Genomic DNA, 26,102 nt, shown 5'->3' with positions numbered 1-26,102 from the left:
AAATAGTTACAAACACTAAGATCTAATATCGTCTCGGCAGGTTTAACATATACATAAATATTATAGACACTGCGTGTGAATAATTCAACTTATCTTAAATAAATTCATCATTGTTACTGAAACAGAACTAACTTGATCTTCCAATCAATCGATAAGAACAAATAATTTTAATAAATGTATTGTATAAGTTTTTAGAGTCAGTCTCAGTGAAATTTAAAAATCTGTGCAATAATTTGAATATTTCTCATTTTATTACTTTATTCAACTTAATATTTAATAACATATGACGTGAGCACCAGAATTTGTATTTTTAGTTCTGGTTACGTACGATTCGCTAATTTGTTGGTAAACTGATTTTCCAAGTTTTTATTATGAGCTATTGTGCGGGATTTATTGAGTGTTTCCAAAATGGATATAAGTAGTCTGGTTATTTTCATATAAAAATTAGTTATTATTTTAATTATCAATTATAAGCTTTATGAAATACTACTTTTATGTGGAAGTACATATCACTACTTAAGACAAAGAGTAGATGGAAATGTTTGAAATTGAGTCAAAATTCAACGTGTAAGGAAAATCAATTATAAATTTTCTACAAAAGTTGTACAATTGCTAGCAATACTACCCAAAACAGTTACACAATAATGTTCTCAAAATTCTAGCCACATAGGTACTACAATTTAAAGTATAACAATCAAATTCGGTTTTACAAGTTTTCGAGTTAAAGCTTAAACATTGTCAGGGACAAGTGAGACAGCACCTTGCTAATACACGCAACTACTTCCCTTTGGCTCAGTTTTAATCTACAGGATATTATTTACATTAACATTATATACATATACTAAGTCACATTTACATATAAACAGTACTTAAAAGCAAACCTACACGTAATAAAGGTGGCATTGTTAGTAAATTTCACTTGCAAACAGAAAAGAACAAAACTAACATTCACGACGTGAGAACACTTAAGACAGTCACAAATAAATATTCGGAGGAACTTGAGATTTTGTACAAGATCACAGGTTTATGTCCAAAGTTCAGTTGGGTCGATTAGGGTTGCCACTTTCATTGCTTGCCTTTCACTTTATTTTCTAGTGACGTGACATATGTCCATGTAAGTACGCACACAGATTTGTATAGGTACTTATTAATTCTAAATCTGTGAGCACGCAATAGGTGTATCACGCATACATTATACATTTCTTTCATGTACCTAAATTTCAATATCGTTTACTAGTCGAGCTCATCCATTTTTCCACATTCTTATTTTTTATTGTGAATTCCCGTCCTCGAAGACAATTTTCTGCTCACAGAGCAAATAATTCATCTACGTTCTTAACGTTTCTTTTCTTCTTGGCAGCATTTAGAAAGGCAATAATTTAACAGGTTAACAATCAAGGACGCTTGCCGCGTGCTTTCCCATTCGGAATCTCATTCTGCTGAGGTTTCCGCGGTCGAAGAATAAAGTTCAAATTGTACGCCGTATTTACAGCATAATATACATTTGCGTTCGCAGGCAGCAGCATTTCTGAAAAAGACAAGCATTCAATGTTAAATAATATAATTAGCGACGTGGCATTATAGTGGCTTTGAAAGATATTTTTACCCGAAATCAAACTACTTAATGGATATTTCTATACATATATAATGCGACACTTATTCATACTAAATGTTATAAATGCAAAAGTATGTGTCTTTTACACATTTATGGTTAAATCCCTGCTGGGCTGGCAGTTTAAAGCTATAGAGTGATGGTTATTAAAAAAATACTTTTAATTTCAGAAAATAAACCATATCCACCTTTGTCTGGCAAAACTTGTGCCAAAGTGTACCCATCAGGATCGCCGTCAAGGTTGAGTTTGAGCATAGCGTTGCGGATGACCTGCGGCGTGCGCTCGTTGTTGCTCAGCATGATAGACTTGTACAGCACTACGCCCTCCGTCTCCGCGCACTCCGACTCATACGTCACGCGGATGATGTAAAAGTCCGGCCCGCTCCGGGTGCTGGCGTGCGCCGGACTCGCCGCACTCGTCTTCCCATTGGCCTGCTTCTGACCACTATTCGCACTCGATAACGAAACGTCGAGAGATGGTAACGATGACGACGAAGAACCGTGCGACAACCTTGTCGGCGACGATTTTCGTTCCAGACTATCTCTCTTCCAAGCGGTACCGGTAACACCGTCCGTTTCACAATAAAATTGCGAACTATTACTAGAACTTGTGCTCGCGATGGAATCGTTCTTTCTGTGTCCTTGTTGACCATTGCTATAGTCGTTTATTTTCTTCGGTCGCCTCTCTTTAGGCGGGTTTGTTGGCGGTTCTATTTGACACGAGAGCTGATATGACTCTCGGTCGTCGAGTACTATCACAGAGTCGAACCATCGATCGAACATCGGGTCGGGCGGTAAATGATAAGCGTTGGCAGCTCCTTGTAATAACTTTATTTGTGCGAGTACCTCAAATTCTTTCCTTCTTTTATCAAAGTTTATAAGGCCGTCCGCTACGGTATCGGGGATAGCGGTATCGATCATCGTGAGATCGGTTAGAAACGTTCCAAGATACGGTATCGTACCGTGGCTCACGCCGGGCGATCCCCGCTCGTGCAATAATTTCTGTAACTGTCTGTCATTTTCTCCAACAGTGTCGGCGAATTTCGCAGTTCCTTCGCGCATCAGCAATTCTCTTTGAGCCCATCTGTTGTTATCTTCACTAAAGATTCGAGCAAGCTCGTCGAACAATTCTGCCTTTTCTTTCTGAAGGATCGCCCAAGTCTTTCTTAATCTATAAACTGGATTACTTTGTAGTCCAGAAATGATCGCTTTCAACGAAGAGAAATTTTTGAGCACTCTCAATTCGCGAGCGATATCTAACCAAGCCGCGAGTATGTCGGCTCGTTCGTGGGGCCTCAGGTTGGGTTCTACGAGTACTGTAGAGATGACTCTGAATGATACCGCGTTGAATTGATTGACGGTCGCTAAAACGGTAGCGGCGTCGTGGGATCGGTCTTTATCTCGTCGAGACCAGACGGCGCCGAGACATTGATGCGGCACTAATTTCTTGAAGAGCTCCATGTCCATGCGAGTAAGCTGTTCTGCAAAATGCCTGTGGGGCACGTGCGGCAGGCGGTAGCTGCTGGTGTGATGCGCCGGCAGCCGCATGCCGGGCGCCAGGCACACGCCGCCCCCCACACCACCCGCCCCACCACATCCATTGCGTTCTGCGCTGAATATCGCTAACTTCTGTAATACCTGCAAGAAACAAAAAAGTCATCAACCAAATAATCCATACAATTTTTTTTTGTTTGTTAAGAATAACGTTTGTTGCAGCCTCACTTCAATAATAATTTAATTTTTTATTTAATTAGAAAGGTAATATACCACTAATTATTCTGTGAAAATTTTAAGCGTCTAACTGTTACCGTTATTAATATGTAGCAAAAAATCCTTTTGGATTGTATATTACACAACAACACGTTTATTGTATGGAGACAATATGTTTCCCTTAATATTCTATTAATATTTTTTTAGTATTAGTTGCTATAGCTGCAACGGAACTACGAACCTGGTGACAGATGGATGGATGAACAGACTGACAGCAGACGCCTAGTTATAGAGTCCCGTTTTTACCTCTTCGGTACGGAACCGTACAAGTTAAATCTTGATCACCATACATACCTTCGAATGAAGCTCAGAGCCGGGTAAGTGTAGCTGCGTGAAGGCGAGTAGCTGCTGCAGCGCGGGGTGGTGCGGCGGCTGCCTGAAGTCCTCTGGGTAGGTGTCCAGCCAAACATGGAGACATGCCACCAGAGTCCTGTAATAAACACGACCGATCTGTTGAGAAGTATGGAAGGACAACGACAAGTAGAACGGTGAGAGTAGTCTCGGTTGGAAGAGTCGTGTTATACGTTTTATATATTTAACTTAATCTGCCATGGCCCGGTTATGCGGACTACGGAAAAATTAAATCTTCCATAGTCCGGTCCACCAGACTATAAGATAGCTACTAGAAGGTTCTGGGTATTTATCAGAACCATGTCGCGCATTTTAATTTTACTTGACTTCATTTCACGTTACAGTGATGGTTTCGTGGGGTGTTTGCCATGAAGGAGTGACTGAGCCATATTTTTTCGTAGCATAGCCATAGTGCGTACTTACCTTTAATGCCTTTTCTGCACTTTTTTACATTTTTATTCTCTCTTTCTCTTTATCTCTTCAGACTCCAAAAATTGATATAGATAGGTACCAAATCACTAATCGCTTAGGTACGGCTTTATGTTAATTTAATTTTTAGATAATGTTACCTTCGGTGTTGTTGCGAGGTGTCGACGGCGGCGGGGACCACCTCCTCCGCAGCCAGGGCTTGGTACCGTCGCAGCAGCAGGTCCAGCACTCGGCTGCACTCCGCAAACGAACTGTTATAAAGTGGAAAGAATATATATACTGGACAAATCACACATATTGAGTTAGCTTCAAAGTAAGTTCAAGACCATATAGCTACAATTTCAAAGCTAGCTACAATTTCAATAAACTCTCGATGTACCTACCTAGAAATGCGATAGGGCGACCATCGACTACAACTAAGCCTACTAATATAATCAACTAGATAGACTCATAATCAAACCACGTTCAGACAAACAAATGTGTTGTTTTTCGTAAACAATTTTACAGTTGGAAGTTGTAAACATAACATTCTTTGTTTACCACATATGGAGGGCATAACTTCGTTCTGACGAATCAATATTAAGTGTTCGCAGAACCTTAAATTATTCACTTGCTATATCAATTCAAATACTGAAATACTGATAAATTTGACCTATTCATATATGTCATTTCTTTATTTCGAAATTTATTATTCTATCATCAAGCCAAAAAGCTGAACGTGGCCTGACAGAGCCAACAGTCTTTTCAAGACTGTTGGCTCTGTCTACCCCGCAAGGGATATAGACGTGACTATATGTATTTATGTATGTATGTGCACTTGCATTGATATTTGATTATTACGCTGTTACACAATTATACCTATATTAAATTTACTTTAGTATTTAATCCAAATACTGTTAATATATCTGTGAGTCTAATTGTGCCAACCGTATGTATACGTATGTACGTAATCTTATGTGTACTACTACTACATTTTTATTATAAATTTATTAAAAATATATTGTAAGTAGATTTACTTACAATTATTAAACTTGTTATCATTATTCTCATCATAAAAACGTGTGAGTACCACATTTAAATATCTATTATTGTACGAAATATTCTTTATTACACATACAAATTCTGTTGAATTTATTTCAAATCTGATTTATTGAAGATACCGCTGTTAATTTATTTAAGACATCGTACTTTCACGGGCATGGCACGAAGGTCGCGACTACAATTCATAATAACAAAAACATGGATTGCACACAAATAAATTATACCTACAAAATGCTATTATCATAAGACTTATTATTCAAATTTAGTTAGTTAACTCTAAGATGGTTTGTTTCACTTCATTTTACCTAAAATTAGTTTAAAATGGGTGTGATATTTTATGTTTTAAGTTTAGAATTCCGCTAATTGAAATTGGGAATTTTCGCATTATGCGCCCAATATAAAACACCTATTTATGTAAAAGGTGGTTGAACATCTACCAAGTGAAAATTCTGAAAAATCTCACAGTAGTGATGCCCAGGGTACAGCTGGTTATTTATAATAGCTGGTCACAGTCACTGGTCACGATTCACTATTACTATATCATAGATATCACTTTGAGTAAATTTTTGGGTTGAGTTGTCATTAAGTGGTATACCTGTACAAGGTGAACTCACCGGTATGTGGCGAGGAACACATTGACATAAGTGGACTCAAGCTCCCCGTCGTCGGTAGCCAGCGCTTCCACCAGCCTCTCGACGGTACCGGCCTTCACGAAGCGCACGCGCACCGTCTCCCACTCCAGGTGGGATATCTCGTCATCGGACTCCTGGAAATATGATGATACTTTATAAATAACCAGAACACACAAGACACAAATAAAGGGACGTGAGGATATACATATATAACAATTTTTTATCCCTTACGGGGTAGACAGACAAAACAGTCCTATGTTGGTTTCTTATGTTGTCAAGGGGTGGACTAAGAAAGCCGTGGGCCTTCTCTGGTGCTCTAATATTGTATATTTTACTTTTTGTTGCAATTAATAAATAAATCTTTCCATTTTAAATAATCTCTTAGCCAAATTACACAAACATGCGTACCGATCTATCATCTAGGTAGGAGGTATCTTTGTTTACTAATCTATAAACGATAACATTTTTAGTAGGTACTATTTGGCATAATACTACTAGGTGATGAGATCGTGGTCAATCGTTGGTCCTTGAAACAAAAATCTTGCTGTTTTGCGAACCTTTGTGTTACGTAGGTGGAAGTTAATAACAACCTTGTTTCATCCGCACCCAACCGTGACTGTCAATGTGTTGAATATGAAGTATAATAAAAAAATGTTTCATATTAATAGCATGAAAAATTAAATATTTGTGCTGAGTGAGATTGAGATGTGACTGAACGCCATTACAAGCCATGTACATCAAATGCAATTATTAAGATCAAATGAAATTAATATATCGCATGCACTAAGGTCGGTTAAAAAAAGAAATAAAAACGTGAGACGAGCCAATATTATCTGCTATTCTGAGTTCAGTTCAGTAGTCACGACACGAATGTACTTATAACTGTAAATGAAAATTGGATTAACAGTAAAATATACCTTATTCTCATTGGGATCAGTAAGTCATTTAAAAAATACTTCTTACTGTAGGAAAAGAATAAGGTAATCTTAGTTGATAGTGAAACAACCACGTCTTGGTTTGGTATCTAATCTACCACGTTTACACAAAATATTGTAAAGCTCATGACTAATTCATATATTTTTATTAAATAAAAGAAGTCCTCTTGCTGCATTGCAACTAACTACATGAAGTCTCTCATACGTCGATTGATAAAAACTAATCCATTTACCGTGGGCAAACTTTAATAACTTTGTATATTGTACGAGTCTAGAACATGCCCAATGTATTATTTTTAAGTACTAATCTACACATGTGTTCCGGCAGACGGCAGTAAACAATGCGGTTTTATAGCCGCTTTGTGCTCCACAAAATGTTATCACAAACCATAAATCCGAGCGTATGTCATACTCACCGCTCGAACACAACAAGAGCTGAATTTCAGTATTGAATAAACGAAGGTTACTTATTGTGATTCCAAGGTGTGTGTATTTATGACTTGGTTTTCCTGGAGCTACGCCGAGGGAATTTAGAGAAATCCGTCCTTGGATGGAAGCCTGCACGATTGTTTCGTTAAACTCCTTAGCACCCTTTTAATTTTAGACAGTGCAGCAATGATTCTGAGCTATTCAAAAACGACCCTACAATATCATCATATTACGCAAGAATATTCTTTTCTGAAACACTAAAGGAATATTGTTATACACATGAGATTTTCTAATTTTGTACAATATACAAATTCATCCTATGACTCCTATGTTTATTTTCATATGTTTATTACGGTCAAAATCTGTTGTCACTTCCATAATCACCGGAAATTATAAAGATGTAAGACCGATTTCCAAAAAAAATAAGAATTTCAGAATGTTCCAAATTTCAAAAATCATATTATGTTTTTACTTAGTTCTCAGGGACTTTATTCGGTCTCCAGGGAAGATTCAAACTGATGATTTGTATTAACTATTTATCGCGTAATTTATAGTGCCTGCGTAAAATGGTTCATTTCAAATACGTACACGTTCATATAATTATTACTTACACTGGAAGCGCTTCGCGTCGGTCGATGATAGCGCACCTTTTTCAGATACACCGTGTAAATGGCACCATCCACCCGCTCCTCGCCCCACAGCCGCCATGTCGGCTGCTGGAACAAATCACCATAAGGTCAACACAAATTATATCAAAATAAAAATAAATTAATCTGATAAGATGTTGAAGAATTTAGGCCTCTACGAAAAGATAAAGCATTTCATATTTCTATAGGGCTGAAACCCACAGTCACGTTGCTGCAAAAAGTCAGTGATAATGCGTTTCACGATGGAAATTTATACACATATTAATATGACACTGAAGTGTTTAGTACTTCTTCTTATTTTCTTCTAATTTCCTTGAAGGTACATATTTCTTAAACATAACGATGATACACTTAACTGAAGAAAATATTTTATCCAAAGTTATTGTTATTCATCGCTCAGTGCATTTTAAATCGCATCGTAATAATTATCCCAGCACACAACCCGTCATAAAAGCTAAGAATGTTATAATAAGTAGCTATCAACTTTCACGGTAGTTAACGTATAAAATAGAGCAGTCGAGTTTAATTGATGTCGCTGATTTAAGGCTAAACATACATTGACGTAGGCATTTACTATAACAGCAAATCGTCTGGGGCTTAAGATATTGTACAATGACTAATTAATGACGCCGCGTGCACGTAGTTTGATCCAAGATAAGGATACTATGTTTTGCAATAGATACGACGTGCATAATTTGTTTGATAAGCACTTACAAACTCATCATCGACGTTATCGCCGAAAAGCACCGGCTCTGCTTTACTGACACCACAGATCCTCCACATGGCCCATGTCCGCGACGTCACGCACGACGTCACGTCAGCTCAGCTGGTGTCCCGCATCGCTCATCGTGTTCACTTTCACTTACAGCCGCAGTCGCGCCGTTCTACGATACGCTATACTCATGCAAAACTAATGATTCTGTAAGTTGATCTATCAGAAGCCTAGTCCAAGTGGAGAGCGAGTATGCGAATGGCGCGGACGTGCGTGACGCAGCCGCAGGTGAAATCGGTGCACGGTCGGACACTGACACACTTGCCTATGGTATCCGGGTTGTCTTGATTCCTCAAAGTACTAATGATTAGCGAGCTGATTGCATCTGGTTGTCACCTCGTTAACACTTTTGCGTTTAATTGCCTTAGTATCAAATCACACTGTCGTTTCAAGGTACTTAATATTATAACACTAAACATTTATACAACCTGCACATTTTCACTACAAAGTTACGAAATTATGCATTTGCATAGGTGAACATTACGTGGACATCACATAACTGGTGTTTATTGGAATTTTATCACGGACTTTCACATTGCAACTGGTTCTTCTGATTAAATGCACTCGGTCTTCCTGCTCTGAATAATTCAGTGAGTGAATATCTCATACGTTTTTAGTTTACAATGCTATAACAAACAAAATTGTATTGTTTTTACTGTAACGGTGATGCAGCAGCGCGGGCGCGGTGCGACTGCTCTCCCGCGGAGAGATCGCGAGAAAAACTCCGATAGAGCACGTCATTGATGATTCCACAGCACAGTCATAAAATATCCAGGAAACAGAACGTATTAATACGTATGATTCACAATTATTTTTAGCACTCAATTATACATTATATTAACACATAAATCGTAACATGTTCGCTCTGAACCTTCAAAAGAATTGGTTAAAACACTCGTCATCAGTTGGCTTGGTCGTCAAATTCAACTTCAGACTATTTTAAAAGGGTATATTATATCACGGTGATCCTTCTGTTCTATGGGTATTTTGCGGCATCATCCAGTTCGATACTTAAACAAGATGAGCAGTATCTACAGGTGCTAACTGCAAAACAATTCACGACAGTTTTCGGCTGTATCACGTGTTAAAAGGCTCGCAAATTTTTGGAATACCTTTGAATATGATTTCATTACAATCAAATAGCGAGTACCTACTGTACATGAGTATGAATTTGAAGATATGATTACAATAATATTGGCATTTTTCTGCCATATTATAGTTATCATATTTATTATTATTATTGCTCTTATGTATTTTAAAGAATGTTTTGTAAGCCTGAATATAAATTATTGTCCAAATAAAACTCCATAAAAATACGTTGCTTGCTAAGAAAAACAAGTGAATGGTGACTTTGTTTCATACTTTAGATAATTATAATGAGACAATTACCAAATCAAATTTAAAATAGCATTTATCTAGCTATTACAATGGGTCGTATGCAAACAGCTCATAAATCACCGATGTAATGTAACAAACAAATTTCTGCCGTCGCGTCGCCTGCACGTGCGACTGCTCCAAATTACACTCATTTGTTCTATCACCGACTATTTACATAATACACCCCATTTTGGTAAGCTAGGTAGCTTTGTTTTGAATACCAACAAAAGTAAGTAATGCTATATACAATCAGGGCTTCATTTTTAACGAATTACGGAAGAGTCAAAAAATCGAAATGTTATGTTTAGCTAAAGGCTTAATGATAGAATTCAGATACAGAGATATGATAAACTGATTTGATTGACTTTAACAATCAGGGCGCGAGCAACAAAAACTAAGTTAATTCTTCGCTACCTATCAGCATGGAAGCATACATAAACAATACAAAAGAAAAAAAATTAAAAAAGAAATTTCATGTTTTTTTTTTTCATGTTAGGGCTCGAACTTGGACCGCCAACTTCATAGTCTCACGCGCCAACCACTGGACCATCGAGGTCGTTGCGGTGGTGTCGAAATTAAAGTAGACTACATACATACATATGGTCACGTCTATATCCCTTGCGGGGTAGACAGAGCCAACAGTCTGGAAAAGACTGAATGGCCACGTTCAGCTATTTGGCTTAATGATAGAATTGAGATTCGAATAGTGACATGATGCTAGCCTATCGCCTAAAAAATAATTCCAAGTTTGTGAACCTATCCCTTAGTCACCTTTTACGACATCCATGGGAAAGAAATGGAGTGGTTCAATTCTTTTTTGTATTGGTGCCGGGAACCACACGGCACGTCAAAATCACTTGATTTCGCTTATTACATTCGTATGAATTACCAAAAACATAAGACCTATATCCCTTGCGGGGTAGACAGAGCCAACAATCTCGAAAAGACTGAAGGTCACGTTCAGCAGTACGGAATTGAAATTCAAATATTGACAGGTATGGAAGAGGAATCCCATTTTTATTAGCCTATCCCTTAGTCACCTTATACGACATCCATGATCATCTATCATGGATGTCGTAATTGTAACCTAAAGTGCGAGAAACCACCCGGTACTTAATAATACAATATTTGAAGTTTCGTAAAAATAAAATAAAAAAAGCGACTCTGAGATCTTAGGTATAGTCGCACGTGACTTGACAATTTGACACGCGTTTTTTGCGGCTCCACATTAATTAGCGCGCATAAACGTGACTTAGAATAAATCTCAGTACGATTTCATGAAAAATTAATATTATGCAGTAATGAAATTATATTCGGCTGTAGCATTTGGCAATAATAAATAATTCTTACGAGTATAACACACAAAATAATACGCTCGCACAACGTGGTAATTAACTAAGTCGCTTTAATATGAGGGGATTCGGTAGATGAAATTTATTACATGTATTTATTACATTTTAATGAGACTTACCTATATAATAATTCGTTGCATTCTGTGCTGTGCATGTGCATTTAACCCGTAAATTTATTCATTGAACCAAATAGCCAGCAAGTATAGATTACAACATTCTTACTTAAATTAATAAAAAATGTAAGTGGAAGTAAGTACTTTCCATATAAAAATACATCTTTCATAATCTGTGCACGCGTCTCCGGGCTTTTACTAAGATGAGAAACTCCCATACAAGTCACGTCAATCGTAGAAAGCATTCAGAATTTACATTTCACAATATGTGAATACGTGCTTGACAAATACATGCCCATTAATCCACATAAAAAACTGATACTATCAGACAAAATAACATTCTGAGCAATACGGAACCCATACTTATTCTAAATGCCTCTTCACAGTTAAACCATTGAAACGATCTGCATGAATTTTGCATATATATATTATATATATATATATATATATATACCTACCTGCATATAATGTGAAGTACGGAGAAGGACATAGGGTATATTTCATCCTGGAAAACAGCCGTGGGATTTGCTAAAAATGTGGCGCTTCATTCGCGCAGGCGAAGCTGCGGGTAAAGCAGATATTCTTATTTTTGTAATAACTATAGGTAAATATAAAATTTACAGGCGAACTAAATATTTTTCTTACAAAATTATGACAAAAACTCGTAGCCGCGTGGGTTTGTAGAGCTGACGCCGTAGACATCAATTTCATCAAACAACACTGGATATTTGTTCTTGCATATCTTTTGCATTTTATTTATTATTATAATAAATATAGGTACCTATACAGAAACCACTAAAGGAACTAAAATATTTTTAGTACGACTGTCGACAAAGGTGAGAAAATATAGAAAGTATAAAGGTTTTTAGCAACCTCTTTATGTTATTTTATTATACACAAACACTTAATGTCTGCATAGAGTCTTGCATCTAGTCTCATGATATCGATTGGCAAGCTATTGCAAGTTACCGTGGGAGGTCGGAGGAAACCCATCAATTAAGACCGCACTGCACTTTCCTATTTTCCAATATAATAGAAGCCTTCTACTATAATTTACTAACAAAAGAATAATTTTTTATAATAAGGAATCACCTACATACCTAAAAACTTTACCAAATTACTGAAAAAAAAAATTTTTATCCTGATGTTGCCTTGTCGTCACAGTGACATCGGTTTTTACACAAACTAAAGTTTATTTTTATAAATTTTTTTATATTCGAGTTGGAAGGCAAATATTTCATAAATTAATCTACTTATATCACTTTAACGTTTTTATCAGCTACCATTTTTTTCGTACTCAATTAAATCTAAATGAACATGCTCACAAGCAATAATAAGCTGTAACTGCAAGATACATACTGTAGTTTAAAAGCATGTATGAGTAATCCAATCAATTTTAAATGATATACAGGAAAATGAAACATTACATATCGATTCCTATATTAAATTATTGACGTCTCATTCAAAGGATTTTTAAATAGAATCATGTTACTAAGTTTATTTCCAAACTTTTAAATGGCATCTGACGTAAAAGATCGAGGTTTAGTATACCTTTCGTTATGCATAGTAGGTATTGTCAGAGCCTTAAATAGAATAATATTGCGTCACTATGGAGCCTGCAACCACCCGAGAGAGCCCGTGACGCACCACCCCACTCTTCCCTACCTTACCACCTCATTTTCTGCATCACTGCTTTTATTTTAAGCTAAAATGTTTGGAAACAACAAAAGCTTCATAATTATAAGAGATATCACGACGAACGCTGACTCAATTGTATGCAGAGTACTTTTCCTTAAAAAATAAGACATTGTTTTGTCGATATTTTACCTTACAAATCACTACATAGTATAAAACAAAGTCGCTATTTTAGTCTGTTTGTCTGTATGCTTAAATCTTTAAAATTACGCAACGGATTTTGATGCGGTTTTTTGTAACAGGTAGAGTGATTCAAGAGGAAGGTTTTTATGTATAATATTTTTAATTTTGCACCCGTGCGAAGCCGGGGCGGGTCGCTTGTGTTTTATAATGCTTTTAATCAATATTTACTAAACAGTACAATAATTACTTATATTGCTAATTATTTTATATATTTTTGCATATGATTACGAACTAGTGAAGCAAAGTACAAATAAAAATCAGCAGTCATCATAGAATTAGAAATTCAAAGGAGGGCACCGTTCGGGCGCCAAGCATGACGGACGCGCCTGGTTGCCGCGCCGTGCCCACCCTGCGCCTGCGCCGGCGATGGCACCCGGAACACCATAACTATTGGGTAAGACGATGCCATCGGTCGGTATCCAGTGACCGTGTCCACAATTTTTTTAACAATGGCAATAAGCAACTTTTATTTAAGTTTTTAAACAAATACTACATGGGGACAAGACTTTTGTAAAATAAACACTCCAACAAACTTCACAATAACAAGTTCTTTTGTTTAATACAGTGAAACATGAACGTATTCTGTAGGTAATAACCATAATAAAATATCAGGCTCTGAATCTTTTTTTCTATTCAATTCAGTTACATTGTTGTCTGTCAACTGAATGGTTCTAAGCCGTTATATTTCTAAGCAGGCGTAGGCTTGGCACATACAATGTCGGTCACTCCGTCACCATATCTTTTCACCGAGAATGAACTCAAAAGGCATGTGCTAGTTTCTTCACCGTATTAGTCAAGTACCCTTTTTCCCCTTATGAAGTAATGCATAACTGCCACGTGACGGCGACGGTTAAGATACCGCCTATGTCATTCAACGAATAGTCTGTACATATACATAGGTAGTAAAAAGGAAATTTATTATACTATAAAACAAAGTACTTTTTATAAAGTCAAGACATACCTAGCCTTGTAGTGTTTGTAGTAAACTGATTTCTATAGTGACTAATTGACTATGACTTGTAGACTCTTAGATACACTTACTTTTAGCCTAACGGTTCATCTATAACACAAATGTTATAATCACAGCGATAAGTGTCTGTTTCGATTAAAAAAGTGGATCGAAGTACAAAGCGACATGGATATCTAGACCACGACCTGCCTGAAGTACAATGGTCTGCCTTGTATTGGTTTTAACTCGGCGCTATTACAATCGGTCATGACTCACCCTCTTGTGATTATTTGTTTGCTTTGTGTCACCATTGCTACTGTGTTCTTAATACACTCAGGACTAGCAAAATTGTAACAGATTTCAGTACAACTACCTTATAGCTAACGATCGTGTATGTACAATAGAAGGACGAGGAGATTTTTTTCAATCTACGATTTTTTACCAATTTTTTTATACGTCACTCATCACAATTTATGTAAGGTTTTCTTATTGACTCTTTGTTTTGTTTTACGTGTTTTAAGTAAAATTATTTAAAAATAAGCTGTTTAGGTATAATAAAAATCTTACCACTCAAAACAGTCATTAATTGTAGGTAGTTGTTTCCGACTTGCGGGACAACGAATTGCTTACCTACTAGAGACATGTTCATCGTTATGGAACAGTGAATCCAGTAAGGATGACTAGTTTCCATGATAATGAAACCTAAGTGGTCGGAGTTCGTCGGCCCCAACACTTTGCAATCGATACGGTTCGAGCACCGCTTCTAAACTCGGAAGACGGTCGTGAACCCGCGACCTGTGGAAAGATGACCTGGCAAATCATTGATTTTGTGCTACTAGGTTCAACAGGTAATGACACTATGAAATATTTTATAGGTATCTTACGGAACTTTTTACCGCTTTTGCTGTTTCTTGTTATGATTATCTTAAATCCTTAAATCCTCCTTACATCTCAGAAGTGTCTCATCGGAAATCTAGAGACCTTTCATTCAACATACATTCAGGCGCACATTCACTCAGTGCAAGCTTTCATGCAGGTCTGGTAGAAAGACCATAGTGTCTGCTAGCCGCTTCTCTTCCCATGTAGATTGTAATTGTCAAATAGGGGAAAAGCTTGGGAAAGGAAAATTGAGATTCCGATTTTAGGGCCGATGGACGAGCAACCTTTTTCCATCTCAATACAGCAGAACTTGGCATTCCTGTTTTTTTTTTGAGAATGTTGGCTTCTTTGCGAAAACGTTTTAACGTTTTACTCGCATTTTATAATAGCTCTTCTTGGAATTTAATCAGTTCAGGTCAATGTCAGGGCCACTTAAATTCGTAAACATCGTATGATTACTTAGTTGGTGACACAACATAAACGTGAGTCACACAAACTTTACTATAGAGACAGAGGCCATACATCCGACCTAAATCTGTAGTACACTACGGACAATATTATGATTAATTGCAGTCATTGTCCTGTAAACTGCCATATTACAAAGTTGTAAAATGTGAAGAAATGGCTGGCCGCGATCTGACTTCACCACTCTAAGGTCATGGTCAGATCATGATTTGGTAGGATAAGACATAAGCAAGAACACAACTGGGACAATGCAAGGAGGATAATGTATCAAAGAGGATTATGCTTTAACGCTTCATGTTCACATAAAAAGCAATAAGTATATATGTCCTTTAAGCACAATTTTAATGAACACGACCTGGGTGTGCAAACATCTCAGGGAAACATCAGAAAGGACCCTCGGGCTTTGGATACGGCCTTGAAAGTATTTGACCTACTTTTCAACCAGGAGAGTGAAATAACCGTGACTTAATTTACTTATACCTATTTCCCAAGAATATTTTCAGTTCTTGAAACTTCTATGTTTGGAGTGGGACAATTTAAAACTACAAGTCCAAGTACACATTAAGCCAATAATAAACTTAATCGATAGAAAGATACGCATCGATAACATAACAAGTTACGGACGCGTCAATATTTCGATTGCAGTAGACTATTCAATTCTAAAGAATTTCTAAAACAAAAGATTAGTTCTGCATTGCCAGGAATCCCAATAAATAGTATCCAGACAGAATAGGTACCTATATGCGGAATAGCAATGTGTAAAGTCTGGAACCAAGTCTGGCACGCTGCCCAACAACAGATAACTATACGAGTACAGGCTAAAATCGGGAAAAGGTCTTTGACCGTATTTTATCACCAAACCGGCGATAATCTTTCCTGATAAAGTGTTTCCTGGCATATTATCGTCAAGGCAATGATAAAAATTTCAAGTTCAAAGTTTTTATGTCTTAGCTAAAATTAAGATACCTACTAATTAGTTAGTATTGGTTTGGTTCAGAAATTTCCTAATACATACTCGTACTTTAATCCGTGTCCATATAGTAGGGAAGTAATCGTGATTATATGTATGTACTTTTATCGAAGGCCAACTACAACCCCATTATATGTTTTATGCGGTTCCCAACTACACCCTTAATTAAAAATGTTTGTGTCGTTTAAATACATCAATAGCATAACTAAAATAATGCAGTAAACCATTGCATTCCTGCGCAGACTACACACTGCCGTGCACCGACCTACTCGCACTCACACTCACATCCTTGACCTGCATTTCTAACGAAGCCTGCACTCACAAGATAAGCCTATCTAAGATCGCGTAAACTTCACTAATACAGACTTATTGTGAACCTCAGTTTGTTGTTGTGTGTATATAGCATACATGGAAGAGTGACTTGTTATGAAGCTACTTTCAACCAATAAGCTCAATGCTGCTGCCATTTTTTTAAAAGTTTGACTCTTTTTGTATAAAGAGAAACGTACTTTCTTATAAAATATCTAAACTCACTGAATCGCACTTCCATCATTAAACCAAGCCTATATAGCTAATCGTGGCATTCGTGACAGAGCCAGTTGTCGCAAGTCTTTCGAAGTCTGTACTCTGTCTACCCCAAGGAGCTTGATCTTTACTCGAAGCAATTCAGGCTATTTTCGACCCCCTTTAATTTCGTTGTAGATAAAACGAGAAGAATTTTCAGTAACTAATCAGGCATTGTATAAACACGGTATATTTAAAATTTCAGTCAATTACAATCAGTAGTTTAAGAATGACAACTTGTTAAAGTTTCTGAATTTTGTCACTCACTGACTCACCTCTCATCAAAATTATAAGGAACTTCTAGCAGTCATAGACGCTTCCAATTTAGAATAAATATTATGTAATTTCGGTCCAGTTTTCTAAATACACCAACTGCATGAATAACTTTGTAATCCCATATAAATGTATAGGATTACAAGGTTACATTTGTAGTTAATGAATCATTATTACTGTATAATAGAAAATAATAGGTGTAGATATCTACAGGTACTAGTAGGTACCTACCTACTATATGATGCATAACGGGAGGGGGTATAGGGTGGTCCAAGTCGATCTATTTATTAAAAACGTAAAATATTTTTAATATTGGCATGGTAATAACTTATGTAATAACTTAAGGCAGAAGGTCCTTTAAGTAGAGACTAAATAGATTAACCGACTTGGTATTACATGGATCTCACAACTTTTTACGGTAGAAAGACTGAGCTGCGAGACTTGGTTTTTTGACAAGATGTTTTTGATGCCATTATTATTTTCGTGTAAAAATTTCTTAATGAAAATACTCAACACATATAACAAACTGACGATTTTTTTAACAAAATCAAAGTTCCTTTGGATCTGAGTTACTAATACAAATAGTAATTTAATTTTGCATAGCAATCAATACAATTTTTGTACTCATTACAAAAAGGTACGTACAAAGATGACGCCGACAGCATGAATGAATCGGTCATAAATAGGTTTAATCACGGTATTGATTCATACCACGAAGAGAATTCTATGTAAACAACAATATCCTGTGTGAGCCTTTGTGCTCAAATGAAGTAAGAAGATATGTATAGGTATTGTACGTTTGTTGGATTTATTCATAAAATAAAGTATAATAAAACAAATGAAAGAAACATTAAGTCTAGTAGGTATTCTAGTAGGTATACCCGTAGGTTTACATGTAGATTAAGTACATTCACTTGCTTAATAAAAAATCATAACAAATTATCACGTTTATTCTTAAAATTTGGGTATAAATATAAAAAAAAACAGCCAAAGAAGACTAATGCCACTAATGCGCCATCCAGGTCACCAACTTACCTTGACATACCATCGGGTTTGCGATTTGCGGTGCTTAGGGCGGCGGCGCTCAGCGCTGCGCTGGTCGGCGCGCGCTGGCGACCGCAGCGCATGACAGCGCGCAGCCAGCGCTTTGGTGCGCTCTGCCAACGAGTGCCGCAGCTCACCCCCCGCACACCCCCGCACCAACATCTCAACCGACCTCTTTATCAAACGTAATGTCTCCGTCGATAATGTCACTAATCTTCATATTTTTATGTCTTTTTATACTTTATATTATTTGAATTTGAATTTAACGAAATACCGATGCCATGCATCAGCTGCGCAAAAACTTACTCTTCACTAACAGTATAATTTATTACCTTAGTTAGTCATTGTAGTCAACACCAAGGGTACCTATGCCTTAACAAAATAGTTAGAAAAGTAAGTAATGGGTGTCCTATGAGGTGGGGTGAAACAATAGCTGGCATTGTAAAAAAGTCGTAAATGCAAGTAATAAACCCTCCGCTATGCTTTCTTTCGGCGCCTTGATGTCCGATAACTGAAACTCGCACACAAACTACCACGCGGTATGAAGATATTACTCTGGACATGTCCGACAATTCGACCTAGATGATAAGATCAAATATGAAGAGTATCCAAGGTCTAGGTCGGGGAGGTCAAGCTATTATTACTCACGAAACTGATTGATACATTTGCGCCTCTTTGATTGAAACTTTATCACCGGTGCTCCTATTAATTGATAAACTGATTTTACAACGCAACGACCAACAATCTTTTTAGATTTTAATAAAATATTTCAGTCCTTAATAAAAAAAATTGTATTAAAATAATGCGTAAGTAATTTCCCTGGTTCACTGGAAAATATCCTCAAAAGTGTTTACAAACAAACAAAAAGAAGTCCCACACACTTAATTATAGTTGTGTTTATTCGTAATTAGGCATGTTGTCTTTTAAATCACAACATTTTAATGTTAAACATTTTAACTATGGAACATTTTTACATTACTGTGGGATAATTTGCTGCCTATAAAATATTTATGTATCTGCAGCTATTATTATTACTACTCTAGAAAAAAAATATTATAATTCGTCAAGATGTCGGGAGTAGTTTTCAGTTGTATATAAATCGTTCATATACATTAGATACTTATAATGTACGTATCTTCATTACTATATACAGACACGAGGTGAGATAAAATGTTAGAACACCTTATAAAAATAAGTTTTAACTAGGGGTACTTCTTCAGAGTGATTAAATAAAAGACTCAGGTATAACAGGCAGATACTCAGGTAATCTTTTATACCTGAGTCATTTATGCAGAACGGACTTGGAAATAAAAGCAGGTTAAATCCTTAAATGTTTCAAATTCGTAGTTATTTAGAGAGACTTTAGTAATTATGATTATTTTTCGTAGCATTTCTTGCATCTCATAATCTATCATCTTATCTTCACTGTCAACAATGAATAATGTGATAACATTGTAGTGTCAATTTTCTTGATCTGTACATTATCGTACTCCGAAATGATAAAAAAAGAGTAAAAACGCAGTAAATGGATAAAGTGAAAACATTTGGAAAAACATCGCCAGAAAAAAGATTGGTACGCGTAGAGGTAGAATCATAAGTACAAATAAAAAACACAAGTTGGGCACTCAATGTTGGATTGCTCCGTAACTACTAGTGACTAGGTCGATATCTGACAAGGAAATTGGATAATTGAGGATGGGAGCGGCTGACTCAGTACCTACACAGACGCTATCTAGGTTAAATTCAAAGAGTCCTATAAAGTAAACTTATTTATGAGTATGTATAAGTAATGGAGAGATTTCAGATTTCAGTGTATTGAGGATTAAGTGGCTTTGTCGAAAAATAGAGGGGATTTTAAAATTATAAATAACTCATTTTCATTGTTTGCATCGCCCATTACGCAAAACATTATTATTTGAAAGTCTCATCCAACGGCAAATACCAAGTATTGTAAGATCAAAACTTGATTGCCAATCACAGCCTTAAGGGCTGACAGCTGCTGGTTTAGCGTCCATGTGCTGAGCAATTTTCGCCCTTTTTGGGCGTAGCTATTAACATGGCAGCTTTCTGCCGAATTTGTATGTATGTATATCGACAGGTGGCAAGCGAGGACCCGTCAGGTGCGGAATGTGGTGACACACAATAAGTACAAAAGGTAGATTTCATTGGTCCTTGGTGCACATCGCACCTTGTTGTTCAACTTTTATATATTTTACTGGAAAATAAATGAATAAAGTAACTTATTAAAATTTCTCTTAGGTATAGATAATAATTATAAGCTAAATTCGTCGAGAACTAAGACACTTTCCTTAAATCATGTAAGTACATAAGTTTGTACAGGTATTTTACCGGAAATTGATAAAGTGGTGGATTTAACCAGATCCTAGGTATCTTTAGGTATTTCCTCTGCTGTGTAATCACACAATAAAATAATTTTCGAAATTATTTATCAAGTGATCGTCAGTAAAAAATTATACACTTGGCATTGACTACGACACACATTGATAAACTTAATTGGTTCAGGTATAACTAATTACAATGCAAATTACTGCCACCGTACAAACGCCGGTTCGATTTACAACATACCAAAACATTCGAATATAATGTTAGCACTGGTCCTCGCACTCACAATAACACACAATTAGATTTAAAGTATATACTTAAGACTGAATTCGTCTATTAGCACTTATAGTATGTAAACAATTTTTGGTATTTTGATAACAAGCGACTGAGTGAAATCACGTTTCGTAAAATGTTGACAAGCCCTTCCGCGCGTATCGCCGGGCGCGCGACGTCTGACTGAGCGACGAGTAGCGGTCTGTCTGCGCTCAACTGAGGACATTATAAAGACAGAAATATAAGGGAACCACGCATGTGCGGGCTTCTCTTGTATTTTCCAAACGGCAACGTCACTTTGATAACCTACGTCATGACTGGACCTAAACATCCATCCATTTATGAAGTAGGTAGATACATGCACACAAATGTGTCACCTACCTTAAGGCGTTACGTACGATAGTGAGGAAGTAATAGTTAATATATTAATGCTGTATTTATTAGGAGTCTAGTAGGAGTGTCTAATCTCGCAACAAATATTCGATACCACCTACGAGTAAGTCGAGTCCTACAATCAACGTAGGTTAACGCACATCGTGTTTCATGATGTTGACCTAATTCCGATAGTATTCATCATTTATTAATAGAGTAAAGTCAAGCAGGTAGGAAAATCAAGATTTACAGCCGCTACCCTGGATAATCCATTGCTGCACACTTTTAAACTTTCCGAGTAATAGTCGTAAGATGGAATACCGCTGCGGCCAAACTATAACTAGCCTTACATAACATAAATAAAGTACCTAAATGATGATTTACGAGTATATAAAAAAAAATATTATTTGTCGCAATAATAATACCTATCATACATATGAGGGATGTAAGAAAGCCTTTTATTCATGTTTTTTACTCGTTTAGCGAGCCGCACTAAACCAATGTGCCAATTTAACATCACGTCACGCGTCGCTAAAAAGCTCCTTACCTTGACCGCAATCGCTATTTTCTACCACACAACTTTCTGATAATAAATAAAAATTTAATATCTAACTACATATTTAAAACTAGCTTTTTCCCGCAACTCCACCCACTTAACACTTAGATAACCTATCGTTTTCTCCGTTCCCTTGAAAATTTATTGCAAAAAGTACTTGTAGTTTGACCTCAGATATACCCGTATTCGAACAATATTCACATAAAACTTAATAAAAATCAGTTGAAGACAGACAGACAGACTTTTTCATTTATAATATTAGTATATTAATAGAAGAACCTATTGATTCAATGCTACCTAAATATTGTGTTATATTAAAATAAGTACATTATATGTTACGCACCGCCCAGTTATATCCTATTAAACGAACAATATTTGTATATAAAAATTAAAGCGATAGCTCATGCAGCTAGCGAGAGTTTTAATTAATGTTTTTACAATTTTTGTAATGGGTTTTGTTTTTACTATAATGGTTTTGTGACGTCCACCGACTTGTGTTTTTACTATTTTTTATGGAATTCCTGACTTTTTTGTGATTATTATATCGCGTTTCGCCTAACCGATTTTGATGCGGTTTTCAGGAAAGCGTTTGTTACACTAAGGGTTTTAAAATTTTACGATTTTAAAAATTTTTCGATTGATATCGAACGAAGGGGAACTTAAATCAAATATCCTCCAATAGCACAATTCACAAAATACCCAAATAAAGGTCTGTCACACCCATACGAAAGACGCACATGGCCTAACCAACTAATGGTTCCTTTTCTACATTCGGCTATCGAACTTCCTTAAAAATGGCATAGGAGTTCTCGTAGGAAAGTACATTTTCTACAGTTTTAAAATAAAATTAATTATTTTTAATTTTCGTAGAAAAGACTTCAACGCGTTTTAATTTTTATATAATGACTAGCTTTCTTGGCTATAACAAAAAGCAACATATTTAGCCCCACCTACTAAAGAATACAGGTTTTTCGCAATTCCCACATAAACTATACTTTTTACCACAGGATGAAACTCTATGTCTTTCTCTAGACTCTTGATTATTTTAATATACTTACGCGATATTAGATAATATGATTTCAAGAAGAGTTGTCCAGTAAATAACGCATGAAAAGAAAAATAACATACTTTCGCATTTATAATATAAGTTGGGTATAAAGTAATTGCATACTGAGTTGCCTATTTGTTTTTAATACAATGTACTCATAAAAACATACATACATATGGTCACGTCTATATCCCTTGCGGGTTAGACTGAGCCAACAGACTTGAAAAGACTGAATGGCCACGTTCAGCTATTTGGCTTAATGATAGAATCGAGATTCAAATAGTGACAGGTTGCTAACCCAACGCCTAAAAAGAATTCCAAGTTTGTAAGCCTATCCCTTAGTCGCCTTTTACGACATCCATGGGAAAGAAAGGAGTGATCTTATTCTTTTTTGTATTGGTGCCGGGAACCACACGGCACAAATACAATGGGTCAATTATTAAATATTCCACTTATGGTTTAGTTATATCACATTGGTTGGTTTAGTTCAGTATATCACATGGTATTAAAAAAAATGTATAAATTTTTATTATATAATTTTAAGTGGGATATAAAGTAATTGCATACTGAGTTGCCTATTTGATTTTTCGGGTAAAAATAGACAAAAAAAATCTACAAAAGTTTTGCTCAGTTTCTACGTAACATGACGTGAAAGTGTCGTTAAAGGTCCGGCTGGTTTTGCTTTCTAAGGAAAAATGCGACGTTGCCGAATTGCGTTACAACATTTACAGTTCAAGCCGTAGTTAGCACTGCCAAGCGCCGCTTCGAAGATTTCGCTACATTGATAAACTTCAGTTATCTAACACTTACAATTTACTATTGCTTATTACGAACGTAATGTAGATATGCGTGAACAGGATTGAATGGAGAAACCAGGCGAATTACCATAAAAAAGTAAATTTGATCACGTAGGTTTGGTGTTCATGCTGCTAAGTAAAATATTCATTCAAGTTGAGGAGTTTTTAAATACTCTTGAATTCAATAATTAGGTATAGCAATAAAGGGATAAGATGATCTGATTAATTTATTTCTATTTCATAAGGTCGGGTCTTTACTGAATTCTGAAGTTAGCACGAGCTTCTTTACACCCTCTGAGACTTAAATAATCTCGGAACTAGGTGGGACTTGGTTGATGATAGAAGAAGAAGTCAACTTTGGGGAAACTGCCTGCACTGGTTACATCATCAAATTTATAAAATCCTCAATTAATATTCCCATCTTTTGGGTAGAAGAAATTCAAGTCCATTTACAATGGCGCAGAAACTAGAGCGGCTCGAGTGAGGTAAACCGCGCCTCGAAGTCGTCGCTCCCACGGACGCTTTCGACACCACGATATTGCTTGTGCTGTAGGTAGTTTTATAGCGTTGTCAATTGTCATGATTTTTGCGGCACGACCTTCTTTTAACCACTTTAAACGCATCCCATTGGAGACGTGAGAGGAAATGGCAAAATTATATAGTATTTTTCAGTTTCCTGCAGTTCCTGCCTAGTCCGTGCCTTTTGCCATCCTCCCATTCGAATCAACCAGAGACCTTGTTAAAAGTTCATTAATACTCGTACACATACACTCAGTAGAAGGTATTTATGCAATCACTAGCAATGTGGCACCACCACTCGTAAAACATATACTCTTTCCTAGGCAAAGTTATGCAACCGGCAATGCCGTCGTTGCAAATTTCGAAATTAAGTACTTACTTATGAATAATTATACATTACACGATTCTGCTAATACTATAAATAAATCGTACTCACACATGTGTTAGATAGGTATTTTATATATATATATATATAAAATACCATGCGATTGCCAAACCGTTTCTTTTTGCGACTATATATATATTTATATATATATAGTCGCAAAAAGAAACGGTTTGGCAATCGCATATGACCAAGAAGGTAGGAGGAAGGAAGGTGTTAACCAATTTGAGTGCCCCACGATCGTTTGGGTCAGTCAATAACCGATTAAAACCGTGTATCACCCACATGTATCGCTGTACTCCTACACAAATGAATCATCAGGTCTTTGACAGAGGCCAGTAGAATTCTAATACGAAATAATAAATAGGTTTAAGATATCGGAAATCATCGGAAACTTACATTTTAGTTACGCAAACATTTTTATATTTGACGCCCGAAACTTATTTATATGGCTACAGTAAGGATAATGTTAAATTCTCAGACCTACCCAGGTTTGGAATATGTATTGTCAGAAGGATAATAAGTGATGGGTAAATAAAACAAGTATTGCAACAATCAGACCCGTGTGGCAACGTAGGTAGCCTTGAACGTCATAGTCCGATGTAGATGTAGAATAAATACGTAACGTCTACGTTTTATATCATCATTATAAATAGCCAATTTTTAAATTGCCTGTGCAAGTTTATGCATATACCTAACATCTTTGTAGGGATCGAGACGTAGTTCAATCAGTATTTGGCGAAATTGTCATTTTACGGCAATAAAAGTGATATTACCAAGCTCTCCGCATCCTGGCTCATCTTTTTCTACGCATCGTTCTCGTGAAGGATCCGCTCCGTGGCGGCGCTTCAGCTTTAAGGTAATCCGAGGCACATCACCATCACGTCACCATAACAACACGCCACATTCCATCACTGCATCCGCGTCCAACATATGATCGCGCAGGCCGGCCCTTCTGACGTCACACGCTTTCTCACAACTTCACAATCTATAGGTTAACAGAGTCTGCTCCCGAATACACCTTTGACGATCACTTCGCACCAAACACTGCTCGTCCTGGCTTAGTAAACTAATTTGTTTCACCAAATCGCACTGAGGAAACGGTGTTCGCGTGCAAGGGAAATGCCTTCGAGTGACGCAGGTAACTTTCGCGCACGAACTGAGTGAAGCACGTCCGCGTCGTGGCAGCGGAGCCGCGCGCGCGCACGTAACGGCACCGAAGCCCCCGCCGCCGCCGTCCCTGGGGCCCACCAACAGAACCTGTCCCTGCCTCACTACATGCTAACCGCCACTCAGCACTCACTACAATGCACAATAATAATGTTTACAC

General features: G+C 36.7%; 1 protein-coding gene across 9 annotated transcripts; it reads right to left on the bottom strand.

Moving 5' to 3' along the window:
- Positions 1-1,108: 1,108 nt before the first annotated feature.
- Positions 1,109-26,102, bottom strand: LOC106129048 (ral guanine nucleotide dissociation stimulator). Of its 9 annotated transcripts, none has more exons than XM_013327483.2 (8): positions 21,069-21,297; positions 18,474-18,854; positions 7,811-7,915; positions 5,818-5,969; positions 4,303-4,413; positions 3,677-3,812; positions 1,801-3,250; positions 1,109-1,528 (listed from the first exon to the last, which is right to left on the bottom strand). In XM_013327483.2, the coding sequence occupies exons 2-8, from the start codon at positions 18,642-18,644 to the stop codon at positions 1,395-1,397; spliced, it is 2,259 nt and encodes a 752-aa protein (XP_013182937.2). In that variant the 5' UTR covers positions 18,645-18,854; positions 21,069-21,297; the 3' UTR covers positions 1,109-1,394. The 9 variants fall into 9 exon arrangements, with proteins under 9 accessions (XP_013182937.2, XP_060800738.1, XP_060800721.1 ...); XM_060944755.1 differs by having other exon boundaries at positions 7,811-7,912; XM_060944738.1 differs by having other exon boundaries at positions 18,474-18,794.

Source organism: Amyelois transitella, chromosome 2 (assembly GCF_032362555.1).
Source record: "Amyelois transitella isolate CPQ chromosome 2, ilAmyTran1.1, whole genome shotgun sequence".
Lineage (NCBI taxonomy): Eukaryota > Metazoa > Arthropoda > Insecta > Lepidoptera > Pyralidae > Amyelois > Amyelois transitella.
This window is presented reverse-complemented; position numbering and strand designations above follow the sequence as displayed.